The 15,224-nt window shown below is 34.1% G+C and overlaps 1 protein-coding gene across 7 annotated transcripts in view; it reads left to right on the forward strand.

The window, feature by feature from the left end:
• QKI (QKI, KH domain containing RNA binding) overlaps positions 1 to 12,697 on the forward strand; it is a 162,601-nt gene extending 149,904 nt beyond the window's left edge. For 3 of the 7 annotated variants that reach the window (XM_055310446.1, XM_055310445.1, XM_055310447.1), the window contains exons 7-8: positions 2,565 to 2,639; positions 6,693 to 12,697. In XM_055310446.1, the coding sequence (XP_055166421.1) occupies positions 2,565 to 2,639; positions 6,693 to 6,709 (92 nt within the window). In that variant the 3' untranslated portion in view covers positions 6,710 to 12,697. Of the gene's footprint in view, positions 1 to 524; positions 6,144 to 6,692 lie in introns of those variants that run through there. The other 4 variants (XM_055310448.1, XM_055310449.1, XR_008662520.1 and 1 more) reach the window with 3 other exon arrangements.
• The last annotated feature ends 2,527 nt before the right edge of the window (positions 12,698 to 15,224 follow it).

Below are 15,224 nucleotides of genomic sequence, written 5' to 3' on the forward strand. Positions count from 1 at the left end.
ATTCTCTTTGGTAACTCAGATTCACTTTGAGTAAATCAGCTATGAACATTTAAACGGAAAGTACTTTTCACTTTTGACATCACTGAGGTCGTTCTGAGTTTGGCCTATCCCCTCCGTTTGCTCCACTGCCCACAGTTAGATTCCTTTCGTCTCAGGGAATTACTTGGTTGTCATCTAAATTTTAAATTTCTATGTGGAAATATTTTGAGATCTTTTTTATAACTGCTGTTATCGTCTGTGTGTTTTCTAATATTTGTGATCACTTAAAATATGAAAGAGACCAGGTAAATTAGTTGGATTCTTCAGCTTCTCAGTTTTTCTCTCTTGAAGTTATTAATTAATGTCAAACATGAAAGAAATTCCTAATTTCAGTAGTACAGTATGGAATTGATAAGTAAATACCAAGTCACTGTTTTAGAATCACCTTTGAGGCAAAAATTAAGATCATAGTATGAACGCTTGGTTTTACGTGAACAAAAAGTGGTGTGCTTGAAAAAGACATTACTGATGCCTTTTTTTTATAGAGTGGATTGAAATGCCAGTCATGCCTGATATTTCAGCCCATTGACTTGCTGGATGAAGGACTAGAATACAGCAGCTGTTATAACACGACCAGTCAATGTGGGACAAACTGTTTCCGTGCTGCCCCTTTGTTTTACCAGACAGAATATGAATACTTTTTTTCCTTGAATTGTATATGACCTTGGTGCTGCATGCATGCTGTTGACTCTTAGGACTTTGATCTTTTAAGGTTTTTTTTTCCAGCATTAATACTGATCTATAAAAATTTGAAAGTCTTTAATGAACCCGGACACTAAGATTTAAACTTGAAAATTCATTGTTCAATTAAAGAAAGCCACAATGCTCTGTATGTTATCTGTGTGTGTGCATGCACTCAGGTGCCTTTTGTTTCATGAGCAAATACATTTTATTGTACATGTTTTCCGTTTTATCTCTAAATCATTGTATAAAGTATCATAGGTCAGAATTTATAGAATTGTTTATGAGAAGCTTGTTTCTGTTGCACATTTCTTGAAGCATTTTTAAAATAACCTGTAACCTGTAACCTGTTTACGTCTTCCTTTCTGTTAACGCTCTGTCTTGTGGCCCCATGCCTGCTCCTTTCCCCAGAGCTCCTCTCTGCTGCACGCACAGCGTCTGTTCGAGGAGTTGGTTGCTTCCTGCAGGGCTGGCACTCTTAGCCACCAGCTGCTGTTCCAGCACTCTCAATGCAAGATCTCGCTGATTTTGCCTCGTGGAATTCTACTTGTATAAGATTAGTTTATCTAAAATGAAAAAAGGGGTGATGGACCAGTTTACTGCTTAGAAACAGCAAGAGGCACTGCAGTTTCTCATTTTAAGCAATGTGTTTTTTGTTGTGTTGGGAAATTTTTATTTGTAATAATTATTAGACTGACAAATTAAAAGCAAAATATATACAGATGCCTAATTGGCATTCATAAAATGAATAATAGTACTAAATGATCAAAATCCATTATCAATCCTGTTTCTCGCTTTGCCACCTAAGCAGTAAAACGTGACATTGAGCACTTGGAGAACTGAGAAAATTATTTCAAATTGCTAAGTTATAATAAATTTGCACACAGATAACATGCATGATATATATCAAGTCTCACATCATATTATTTTAAAATAAGCAGTGCCCTTCAAAACAGATGCAGACATGTGTGTTGGTGGTAGTGAGGAGATTGGTATTAGCATCAAATCTTCATTGATGACTAATTTTTAATTCCCTTCCTTTTATCTTTAGGTATGGCTTTCCCAACGAAAGGCTAAGAATTCAAGAACGGTCTTAACTGAACCCTCATCAGATCTGAATTTAACAAATGCTTAGTCTCAGCAGCCTCCGGGGGTGGGGTGGGGGGGAAAGCTTAGCCTAGCAGTCAGTGACTTACTTGCACTTTTTGCACACTGATAGAAAGTAAAAGTATGTTATTAATTTGGTTTAGTCTGTAATCTTACAAAGTAACGGTAATTTATAAAGGAGTGTATAGTAGTATACTGACTGCTAAGTGTACTATACTGTTTGCTTTACTAATCACCTAATTCATTGCAGTTCATACTTATTGACTCAAAGTTTAAAACCACAATCTGTAGGCTTTAAGAATTGCTTTTAAAACCTTTTTAAGTGATAAACTCTGGAAGTGGTCTTAAGGTTAGCAAATAATTGTCAGTATTAAACATGGCATTATTTAAGTGGTCCTGCTGCAAGAAAGGCACTTCAGTGAATATGTGACTAGTAAAGCTTAAATATGTTTGGATCTAATAGAATTCATGAAATACTGTAACTTGGGATTGTGAATGAATGGATAAAATAGGTTAAGGCCAAGATGTTTGAAATGAATGCAATATTAATAGACGCATATATACACAACATACTATGGTTAATTTTAAAACTACTGTGCCTTAACGTGTTTCTTAAAATGAAACTTTTGTAGTAAATGAACATTTGAAATCCATTTTGATAAACCTGCTGTTAATGTTTGTTTTCTTTTCCCTTGTGAATGTTTCTAACTTTGTCTTGGTAATTGCAATTTAACTAGGTGCGGTGGCTACTAAAGTTCGAAGGCACGATATGCGTGTCCATCCTTACCAAAGGATTGTGACCGCAGACCGAGGTTAGTTTAGTTCTGCAGTTCTTGTTTATAAGAAATGCGTTTGGTATCCATAAAATTTGCAACACCACACCTGATGGAAAAATATAACTGCTTGCCTGCACACCATTTCTTTTCTTTTTCTAAATTTGTCATAATTGACAGATTTAAGGGTTGGGATTTTTCTTTTCTTTCCTTATCTATCTTTTTCCTTTCCTTTTCTTTTCTCCCCCTCCTCCTACCTGTTTTTGTTTTTGTTTTTGTTTTGCTCCCTTCATATTTTAACTTATTAAATCCTATATTAGTATGTACTGTGATTTATTCCTACTAAAACATAAATTAGTCCATTTGGGGAGCTAGTAAATTGTGATATTGCCTTAATTATTTTTCAGTCATAATTTTTGCTAAAATTTACCTTTTAATTGTTCTGAAAAATTGGGTTGGTTTTGCAAAATGAACTAAGCGGATGGTGCTTTAATGAGAGAAGTAAAGGAATATATGCCTCCTGTGTCCTTGTGGAGAAAACTGAAGATTTAGTTTCCATTTTCCTTTTTAATAAGATATTTGAGCCACTGTGTAAACATGAGGTTATACATGTCAAGTACTTAGCTGAAATCAACAAAGTAAGGACTGTGAAGATAACTTGATGCAGTTGGATTTTTTTTTAATATTAATGAGAAAATCAATTCCCTTTTATTCTTACATTCTCTTGCCAAAATGGATCCTTTGATTTTTGTCATTTGCTGCTAAAATACATTATCTGAAGGTAAACTATCTCTTAATGTTCTGTGGAGACATGAATCCAGCTTTGAATATTTCCTCTTTGACTAACCTGTGACTGGAAAATAAGTCTTCATTTTTCTCCTTTTCAACATTTGTGATTTGTGTCCTATATATGCCCTTGGACCCTTTTATAAATTATTTATGTTTTTGAGGAGTGATATTTTCGGTTTATTGACATTGAATTGCTTTCTAAGTTTGTCATCACAGGGTAAGAATCCAAAGCAAGGTAGAAAAAGATTTTTATCAAGCTTCTATTACGGCACATTTATTACTTAATAATTAAATTGATTGAAGTCTCTAATAATTAGTGGGAAAAGTGATGGAATTTACACTTCTGTCCTCCATCTTCTATGAACTTGTGAACGACCTACCTGCTTCTCATGGTTCTCCTGAACACTGATGGTAAATAAATACTGGACACAGCTGTTGTCCACATCAGAATAAAATACTTTCCAAAGACGGTGATGATATTTATTTAGCATCATACATAATTAAAGAGCCTTGAATTGAAGACATGTAACTAATATATATGTTACTTGTGATTATTCAGTGCACAAAATAATAGGCCCCAAGCTCAGTGATGATCTGTGACAATAATGCACCTTGTAGGTGTGTCCTATACAAGTGTATGCATCACCTTCTTGCAGAACATGTCTCCTAGTGAAGGAGGTGATTTTTTTTAAGTCACTTTAGATTTAAGGAAATCAGATAATTCCATGAATAATTTGAAGCTTATTGTTTTTTTTACATTGTTAATGTCTGAAATAGTTTGAAAGAGTATTTTAAAGTAGATTTTCTTCTATTAACCTTTCCCTTCCTGCCCCTTTTAGGAGATTTTTCATAATTTTGTTTTAAAGCAATAATAATTGGCTACTCAATGCTGCAGTGCCTTGAGATAGTTGAAAATATTAGATTTTATGGTGTTTGGAAATAACAACACATTCCATGCATGGCTCTTTTGTAGTTATATGTGTTTTTGAGTAGTCTTGTCACTTTTATTCAAAATGCAATGTCAGCAAACCGAAATACTACCTTTTTTATTTTCTTTAAAGAACAGAATACTTGTATACTGCTGTTACTATCACTGTATGCACTCATTGGGTCTAAGGGAGATGTCTGAAGTCCTTCATTTAAATTATTTTATGATACTACTGTTTTCTCTAGTTTTGAGGTTTTTTTTTTTTATTTTTGAAGGGAAGAATAATATAAGCATCCATTTAATGCAAGGAAACTCAGCCCTTGGACATATAACCATGTAATCTTTTATAAGTATTTAGAGTACTGCATGGTTGACAAATATATCTAGTTCTTTACTAAAAATAAACCCACTTCTACATCTATTTCGAAACTGAATTTGAAGCCTGTAAAAGACCAACTGACTTTTTAGTTGTGATGAACCATTAAGTGATTTTGCACGGTTGACAAACCTGTGTGTACTGTAGGAGGCCAGGACTTGGCAGAGGATGTGTTCTAGGTGTACTGGTATATATATATAAGTGATAGTTTGCGTAGTTTATATATTCCACACACAAAAAAAGCATAATCAGAATTTTTCTGAGTACTGATTTTATAAAAACCATCATTTACCTAATTTGTATAAGAAACTTAATACAATTTTAATCAAAATTTTAAGTAATATCAAAAATGCTTTAAGATTCTGTATTTCGGGAGTACTTCCTGTGAAGTGGTATGACTACATCGTGTTAAATATTTATTTTCTTCTTTAATTTTGGAATAGCAGTTTTTATTTTAAATAAAATTCCACTTATTTTTAAAAAATTCAGGGAGGATTTGGTCACATTGAAGATACAGTATTTTTGTAGTATTTATAAACTATCCTAAATGATAGACTCTAGAAAGCATTTTTGTTATATGAAAGTAAACCAGTCCATTATATAGTTCATTTAAAATAACTCTGTGAACGTTATACCTACTGGGTTATGATTTATGAAGTGGCATGGAATCTACCTTTGCACTGAATAGTTTTCATTCACATCTCCTCTGCCTTAGTCACAATGCCAACAGTACAGAAAATTCTATCAAACCTCAGAATATAGCAGAAATAATTAAGCTGTTGAATGAGTCTTAAAAATCATACTACTGTTAAGTGGACCAAGTTTGGTGAAGCAGAATGTGACAGAGGTTGATTATAAGGAAGGAACAACTCAAGGACACTGGGGACGATAACTTTCCACTTGAGAACTACTTTATGTTTTACTGTAATTTTTTAATTTTTGTTTTGTTCTGTTTGTTGTTTTGCAAAAGAAAATAGTATTTACAGGTGGCTTCTTTTAAAATATAAAATATAAAGCAGGAATGTATATGAAATGTCAGATTTTATTGTATTTGCAGAGTATTAGCTTTGAAATTGAATAAAGAAAGCTGTTTGTAGTTTTAAAATGCCTTATTGGTATCAATTAGAAATTTCTTCTATTTTTTGATGTACTTAGAGCTTTTTGAGTATAGAATTTTAAATGGCAGGATTTTACAGTGTTTACATGCAAGTGCATTTTATAAGTGTTCTATATGTGTAAAATAGTATTTTCAACTGGAAAGTGTTGGCTAGCGCAGAAGGCCTGGCCTTTTTCTGGTTCCCATGATGTTGCTTACACTGCTAGACTACAGTTTAGTATTGCTTTGTATCATAAGGCCAAGAAATTCCATGTTGTTTGTAAATAGAATAATTGAAAAAGCAATAAACATTTATTGAACAAAAGAAACCTTGTTTGGCCCAGAGTTTATGTTGAACCAAATTGTTCACAGAAATTTAAATTTCTTTAGATTCATTTCTGTTAATCATCAGTTATTAATAATCACATCCATCATTAATAGTTGCTTTAATGCTTGCATCTGAGAGAATACTAATGCTTAATAGCAGTCAGACACTGATAACTGCACTGACTGTTCCAGAATTCTGTATATCAAACCTATTCATTGTTGTTGTTCTCCAATTTCCTTCATTGACTGCTACTAACTATTAGTTGTTAGTTGTATTTTATTTCTATTTTTTCTTGTTAACCAGTTTTTTTTGTTTTTTTTTTTTTTTGTGGGAGTGGGCTCTTCTTCATTTGTTCAAATCATGATATGAAACTGTCATGATTTTTATTGTATTCTGTAGATGGTGTCAATCAGTTTGTCAGAATTAAACATGCTTTTTTTTTTTATTAGTTGTGATTAGTTTTTCATGTTGTCATTAAGCCGTCACTAGCTGAAACTAATCTCTTCTCTATCTTTTCTTTTCTTTTTTTTTTTTTTTTTTTTTTTTTGTTTTGTTTTTTGTTTCTAACCACCCAGCCGCCACCGGCAACTAACCTATGACCTTCTGACCTCTGAACTCTTCACCCAATGATGACCTGACCATGCCTGCCTGCTGATCAGTTAACTGGTAATCGCCTTTGCTTGCCTGTCGTCAGTGCAGCGAGCTGAGGCACTTGTCCGTTCGTCTTACCATCTAACCAAACAAAAGACAAAGAAATTGTTGTCCTCCAACTCAGCTTTTGGTTTTTCTTTCTGTTTGGGTGAAAGTGATTCTAGAACCTGCACTGAATAGTAGTAAAGCAATAAGGCCCAATTCATCCCACAGCACTGATCATCTTTTCATGTCCTACCCTAAGCGAACGGTAAGAAGGCCTCACTTCAGAAGGGGAGACAGATGGCCCTTAACTACTCAGTGACAGAGGCAGTTACTGTGAGAGACTTCTAGGAACCTTCTTCTCATAGCGAGTCACAGCTCTCTGAATGTACTGTGTGATGATGCATCATGCATGAACCTTTGGTCAGGGATGTCATTGGTGAAGTGATTTCAAAAAGTATTCAAAATTTGATATGCTCTTTAGTCACTACAGTGCCCTCAAAGGGCAGAAGTTGCAGCCTTTTTTATATTGCCTGCCAAAATTTGAAGTATTAGAAGTGTGCCATGAGAGAAAAAACAAGGAATTTTGAGAAGTAATGCAAAGAACAAAACTGCAACACTATTTTTAAAAAGATAAATATCTGAGTTAAAATTACTGAACCTTTATTTTACAACCTCCTTTAAAAAATATATGAGAACAAGGTACATGCATTATGTGTCACATTACTGGGCAAACTGTTCAAATATTTTTTTTAAACCTCCCTGTATAGAAAAAAAAAATCATTAAGGATGTAAAAGCCATGCTTGCCTATTTGCTGTATACATGTAATGAAATTGTAGATAAAGTGTAGTGCATTGAAACAAATGAACAAAAAGTAGATACTTTTACTATACAAGGGTGCTGGTGCAGAAAAAAATATATATATTTTTGGAAATGTAGCATTTTATACTTTCAAGTGTTATAAAAAAAAAGAAAAAGAACAAAGAAACCCTTTATTTCATTAAATGATTTTTTCTGGTGGTTGTCAAGAAACAAAAGACCAAAAGAGCCTTTTTGTCTTTCTTTTTTATTTTTTAAGTATTGGAATAAGTCTAAAGAAAAGAAAGTGCCTTATTTTCCTTCATGGTCATTTAGTCAAGTGTCTTGTAAGATCAGCTCCTCCCTCAGAATACAAGTTAATGCATGTTACTCAGTCGCCCGCCCAGTATGTGAAAGATTTGAGGGGAGACAAATGAGTTGATGGTTTGAATTATATGATTTTTGCCACGTTACCTTGATACAAATTTGCCAAATCTGATACTGTGAAAAAAATTTGATAACTTTTCTAATGTCTGACAAGTTTTTAAACATCATTCTTTTAAAATCATAATCGAGTGCTTTTGGTTACTGTGATATTTAATGTTAGCCCACAAGGTTCTGAGATAAAAAATTATGTGTGATCTGAACATCAGTTTACAGACAAAAGTAGAACTTTATTTTATTCAGAGAAAGAGGAGTGTGTTGCATTTTTTCTTATTAAATTGGAAATAATAGTATTCTTAGCAAGCTTTTTCACAAAAATGAATCTTTGCGATTTTCATTCTGGATAACAGTATTTTTTAATGGCCCAGATTTAATCAGACTGCTTTCTGCCATACCAAATCACTTGGGTAGTCCATTTCTTTGGTGGTTTTAGTAACCTAAGTCCCCCCCCACCCCAACCCCAACCCCCACACTTTTTTTTTAACTTTAAGAAAATGAGAACTGGCAATAATTGTGCATATAAATGCTCAACTACATATGAGTTTCCAATTTCTCGTGAAATTCATTTAGTTTGGCAGTTGAAGTGATTTGTGCACAGAGCCAACTATATCTAAATACTTAAGTAAATAATCCTTAACTGCTCAGTACCGGATGTGGCAAATATCAAGTGGCAGTGGATCCCCAGCTTATCAACTCATTCCCTCTTGCATACCTTCACAGCTTCACAGTCAAAGGTCAGCAGTAAGCTCAGTAAGCACCTTCGTGGTGACCTCCTCCATCATCTTGTCTCACTTGGAAACCGTTTTCAGTTTATTTACTATGCAATAGACATTCATTGTTTTGTATTCAGCTAGCGTTGGTTTAATGTGCCACTGCTTTGTCTTTCTGTTACACATACAGTTGTTTTGATTTATTTACAATATATGCTGTGCCATTTTGATTTTTATTTTGTTTGGTTGGTTGAATAAATTTGCGACACTCGAACACTTGAGGTGATAATAGTTTAACAACAGTACCAGTATTTGATCCAGTTTCATCTCAACTATGTTATACCTGGACATTTTAGATGTTTATCAAAGGTCTTTTATGGGGAAGAAAGTAAATGTATGAAATAAACGTGTGACATTTATGAGTAATGTTGGCTCTGAACAAACTTTTGAAAACTTAGTTGATAAAATTTTGGATCAACTGAAAAAAAGCATGACTTTTGAAATCTCTGAATGCCTTGGTTCTCAGTATTATCATTCTTTATTGAATTTATTTCTTATTAAAATATGTAGTTTTTAAGACTTCTTTTCTGACAGTATTATGTAATTTTTTAGTGTGGGTAGATGGGAGTGTCGCTTGTATGTTACCGTACAGCTGACATGTATTTTTGTCAATTCTTTATTATCTTAGTAGTTTCATGCTATGTATGTATCATAACCAACCTATTGCCTATGAGAAACATGTAAGATAATGTATTTACAGCCATTGTTACAAGTTTATAATGTATTTTTCTATCTTGTTTTATATGTATGTTATATAACATTCAAAAAGAATTTTTTTCTTGATTGAGAAAAGGATACAAAATGCAGAATCCACAATTTTGATAACTGAAAATTGCCAATTGTTTTGCAGTACTTTATTATATTGGGTGTCTTGTCTTTCTTGGGCTTTTAGTTAGCTAATGAATGAATACATTAGACACTTTTGGGTTTTAGTTGGGATTTTACATAGCTTGCATTTTAATTCTTTGGTTCTTTGCTGTTTCTATTAACCCATAGCATTATTTTAATAAATGTTATAATACCAACCTACTAACTCTGGACTATGTCTGTTTATTAACCTTTACGTGTTTAATTAAAATAAACAAATAAAGAGAAAAGAATGTAAAGTCTTGAGTTACTGGACTAACCCTGAAGAACGTGACCACAGATAACATAGCGTGACTTGTTTTTATGTTGTTTGTCAGCTGACAATTGCGCACACTACTGTTAAAATGGCTTTGGTTATTCTGGCCTTTTACCTTGGGTGGGGCGGGGTAGGTGCCAGTAGAGATGGGAACAAAGTAGCATTGGTTTGGGGCATTCTTTTCTAGTCTTGCCACTTGCCTTTCAGCCTCTTGCGTTACTAATTTCACACTTTTCTTATTTTTCCTTCTCCAAAATAATCACTGTCTGCTCACAGCATAAAGAGTAAAGAGATTTGTTGTGATGATATACCCCCCAAAACCAGTTTGATTCTTTGTTGAACCATTTATTTTCATTTCTATTAAGTATTTTATGGTCACATTATAAAGCAAAGAATCTGGTGAGGGTTTGCCTTTATTCACATTTGTGTTTTAATTGGACATTTTTCCTTTATATAAATGTTGAACTGTTTTAGTCACTGTTCCTTTTGGGGGCGGGTAGGGTGGAGTGGGGGAGCTCAGCCAGGTAAAGCCAAAGGTAGAGTGGCTCTGTTTCTCATGACAGTCCAAAGTAAGCCATTTATAATGACCATGCACCCCACTTCTCTCATAACCCCTGGTGAGAGATGAGACCACATCCTTGAGTTTTCTTGAGGTGTTCTTTCTCTCTCACCCTCTTCCAAAATACAACCAGAATACTCCATTAATACAGAAGTTAAAGGAAAATGACAATGGCATTTGAGAAGTCATAGCGTTTCTTGCATACAAGTCAATTTTAGATTTATTAAATACCTTAGTCTTTTCTTGGCTGCAACTTAGGTAAATTGACCTCCACATATGAATTCTTTAATTCTTGAGGTACATTTTTTATTTCACAGATATTGGTAATTTCTGTGAAACAGTTCTCCTGGTTAATAAGTTCTCAGGATGAATTTTTATGTTTGTAAATAATGGCTTATTTTTGTAAATTACACTTTATTTATTTTAAAGTTCTAAAACTTGGGGCTGAAACGAGTTACATGTTATAAAAGGCATAACTATACTGATAATGTTATTAACTAGAGTGTCAAAATACTCCCATATTTATATATTTCTATAGTATATCTACATAAATGAATTACATAAAATAGTGATAACGGGTGATTTAATCATAGAGATTAGTCGTTTGGATCAAACATATAGTTGTTTCTCGGGTGGGGGGGTTGTGTATTACTGTTAGGTAGAGCTTTAATATGCTACTAGCTCAAACGTTCTCATTGCTATACAGTTCATATATTATTTTGTAAAAATTTGAGGATGTCTGTCAGGCTGCTAATCTATAAGTCATCATGGTACCGTGGCACTTAAATTGATGAATTTTTATGCAACTCACTACACATTCTCTGAAGCCTTATGAGTGCAGTCTCATCTCATTTTCAGCTAATGGTACTTCATGTATAAGTATGTCATATTGTCACCTTTTATGTTGGAAAAGTTGTAAAAGACTTTTAAAAAGGTGAAAAGAGTAGTACAAATCCCATTTTTATGCAAGCTGTAATGGTATTAAAAATGAAACTACCAAAATCTTAGAATGATAAAATGCTAGTCCGTGTATTGTTTTATACTGTTGTTTGACAAGACAATTGAAAGTTAAGCTTTCAGTCGAGAAGTTGGTAAAATTAACGTACTTAATAGTTAAGCATGTTTTTCTTAGGGAAAATGTCAGGAAGAATGTAGCATGAAAGTAGATACACACGCCCTAGTGCAGTAGCTCCACACAGAGGAGAGTCCACTCAGAGGAGCAGGTGAAGCACCCTGTTCACAAAAGCAAGATGTGCACATTTATACACAAAGTAGGTGGTTATGGTTTTCTTTAAAAAAAAAAATGTTAGATACAAAGGATCTAAATTTTCTAGTGTACTTAGAGCAGACAATAGGTTTAAATGAAATTGGTCATTACCAAATCAAGAATCTTCTTTACCAGTGATGTCTAACACTTTCATATCCTATATGACAGTTCAGGGTTTTTCCAGTATTTTTTTGTTTGCTTGTTTGAGATAAAAGGTCTTTATTTCTTGATAACAACTAGCTATTACATGATTTCTAGCAAGTGATATTCAGTAGAAAGAAGTGTAATGCTGTATTATAATGTTATTTAATAGCAAAAATAGCTCAGAAAACTTTTCGACTCCCAAACCTTCTAAGAAGAACCGAAGGCAGTTTTTAATGTTACAAATTTCCCTAATGCCTTTATTTAAAACAAAGTTGTTAAATTTTACAGGCAATATTTTTAGAAATATTCATATGGTACATAAGTAATTTTGTGGTTTCCTTCGTAAGTTAATTTGAAATACCTTTGTTATAAAGAGACTTTAAAATTATATGCATACCTGGTACTCAATGCTGAATCAAACTGGTCCACCTAAGCATAGTACTCTCCTTTCTGTGTTTCTGCTGCACTAATTGCCAGGGGCGGGAGAGGAGGAGGAAGAATTGATTCATAGTAGAAGTGAATGGTAGGTGCAGCAAAAAGCAACACAATGTTGATTGCGCATTGATTATGATTTTTCTGTCCTTGGTAAAAGACATCGCCTTGTGGAAAAAGCTCTGCTCCCAGGGTAAGAAAAAAAAACCTATATATTTAAAATGCTACTGAGAAGTTTTGATTACCAAATACAACTTTTATGGTTTATACTGTAGTGGTGTGTATAAGACATTTAGAACTTGTGGAAATTGTATTTAGAGAGAAAAGTTTGAATAGGTCTCAGATCACATGTGAATGGAGAACCACGTATGACTGTACATGAAGTGCAATAAACCAACTGGAAAAAGTGCATGTGCTTCATACTCTCAAGCCAACGTGCAGCTGAAAATGCTGCTTGTGCTCCCACCAATACACATCAGAGTAAAGGACACACACATTTTCGTTTTTAGTTTATGATGCTTTTAACATGATTTAAAAGAAAATAATCTGACCTGGAACTCTATCACTTAACTGGAAGGTGATCATAATATTTGCCTTGACTTCAGTGATTACAAACAGGAAATCAATAAATAGGCTTTTAGAAAAGCTCCTCAGTTGGATGTACGTACAAAATAGTTAACCATTTCTAATTGAGAAGTAGGTACAATTTGTAGACTTTAGAAGTAATGCATTCTCTGTGGTAGCCATCAAGCTGAAAATGAGTAATTTTGATACTCCCTTTAAACTGAACACTCCCCGGTTCAGACACACTCCCAACTACCCTTGGTAACACAACTAACTGTTGATTTCCTTAATCCTATCTTGCTTTAATTTTTCCCCCTCAACTCCCTGGTTCCTGTTGGTATTTGAGCTTGCCTCTCCAGATCCAGAATATTAATTCTGCATCAAACTAGCTTCTCAAAAGGTAGAGTTTGTAAAGCAGGTCTTAATGTTTTTCTTCTTGGAAAAGTCAGGTGAGTATATTTCTAAATTAATAAAAGTTGTTAGTCTATACATTCATAAATGTATTAATATTTAGTTAGGAATTTCTATTGAGTGAAGGCAGTAGGTGACATTTGGGTTTCCTTCCTAATGTAATTTTTTATAATTATCAGCTACCTCTTTATGTGGTCTTGTTAGAAGACAGTTAAACTAATGGAACATTTAACAATTATGTTAAAAAATATTCCACACGTAGAAGAAAACTACCAGTGCTAGTTTGTGATCACACTTTTCCAGAAAATGTGTATTAAAATTAGTACACACCATCTTAAATGTGCTTATTTGTACATGTGTGCAATAAACAGTTTCAGAGAGCCTCTCAAAATTAGGATGAAGATGTAACTATTCTGTTTTTTAATATGCTCCTGTTACATAACTGGATATTACTTACACTCTGGTTACTTAACTGGATACTTAAGGAAAGTCATGGGAAAGAATGGTTAAGATCAAATACTAAGAGAGGAAAATATTTGCAGATGAATCCACAAGGATTTTCTGGCAGAACTGTTGGAGTTGATACTAAAAATTTCATGATCATTCACTTACTTAGAACTTCAAGATTGGGAATGAATAAAATAACGTTATGCTTGAAACCTGAATCTTGAAAGCTGCTCTTAATCACAGTGTTTTAAAGTTTGTCTTATAAATTAAAACCGAGTGGTAGTCTAAGTGGAAAGTTGCCTTGAATACATTTTAATTAAATGATTTATGTTAATGAATGATGCTTTTGCCCATTGTTTTCTCAGGTAAAAGCACTGAAAAATTGTTCAAAACTTAAACTTAAGATCTCCAGATGGCTGGGAAACTTAAAATTTGAGTTCAGTGGGTGGAGTGCCTATGAAGACACTTACCTAAGAGCTCAGGTCTCAAATTGGAATGTCGGTAGAAAACCAGACTCACAAACGGAACATACAAGTGCCCCACCCTAAACTTGTTCAGGCATCAGTTGGGATGGGGCCATATGACATAGCCATAAAGTTGGGATTTTAAGTCAAAGATAAAAATGAAACCGGGAGAGCCCTACGACATCTGGAAACAGTCTGTCATCACCAAATTATCAGTGTCAGTTCTAAAACGAATTAGGGTACCTCCCATTGCTCTTGGAGAGCATGACAGAAGCAGCCTGGCATGGGGACACACACAAAAAATGTAGTTTTAGGTACTCCAAAGGCCACTGCATTTTACTGGGATTCTATATGAGTGTTTGACAAAGACTTTGTACCATTCAAGGAAAATCACTGATGTGGACTCCCCCAACTGCCTGTATGCCATTAAACTAATAATTACCAAAAAGTCCTCATATATATCTTAACTCTTTCAAAGAGGAGTTAACCCAAAATTTTCAAAACTGCTTGTTGCAGTTTACTAAGGTTTCTCCATCTCTGTCCCTGCCTCCATTTAGACACTTCAGAATATAAAGAAAAGTTGAATCACATGGCATAGATGGAGCTAAAACTAGTGAGAGGTAATCTCCAGGGGGCATAGCTTCTTTTAATTACTGGAATAACGTAATAATATTACGTGTAATATTTTTATCTGTAGAACTCCACATCTGAGCAAATATACAATGAACTGTAGCCAGCAAGACTATTATTACGGGAAATACTGGGAAGCTCACTCTTTCCTTGCCTCTGTAGCCCCTAACTCCAAAGAGAGTATACTTTCAGGAACGCATCGGACCAAGCTAACAAAGGAAAAATATACATAGATTTAACGTATTTACAAACTGAAGAAATGAAGTTGGTCAGCACGCCAACTCCCATTTCTTAAGTGTGGTTTTTTTTTTTTTTAAGATTTTATTCATGAGAGAGGCAGAGACATAGGCAGAGGGAGAAGCAGGCTTCCTGTGGGGAGCCCGATGGGGCACTCGATCCCAGGACCCCGGAATCATAACC

This window comes from Nyctereutes procyonoides, unplaced genomic scaffold (genome assembly GCF_905146905.1).
Source record: "Nyctereutes procyonoides isolate TBG_1078 unplaced genomic scaffold, NYPRO_anot_genome, whole genome shotgun sequence".
In the NCBI taxonomy this organism is placed as follows: domain Eukaryota; kingdom Metazoa; phylum Chordata; class Mammalia; order Carnivora; family Canidae; genus Nyctereutes; species Nyctereutes procyonoides.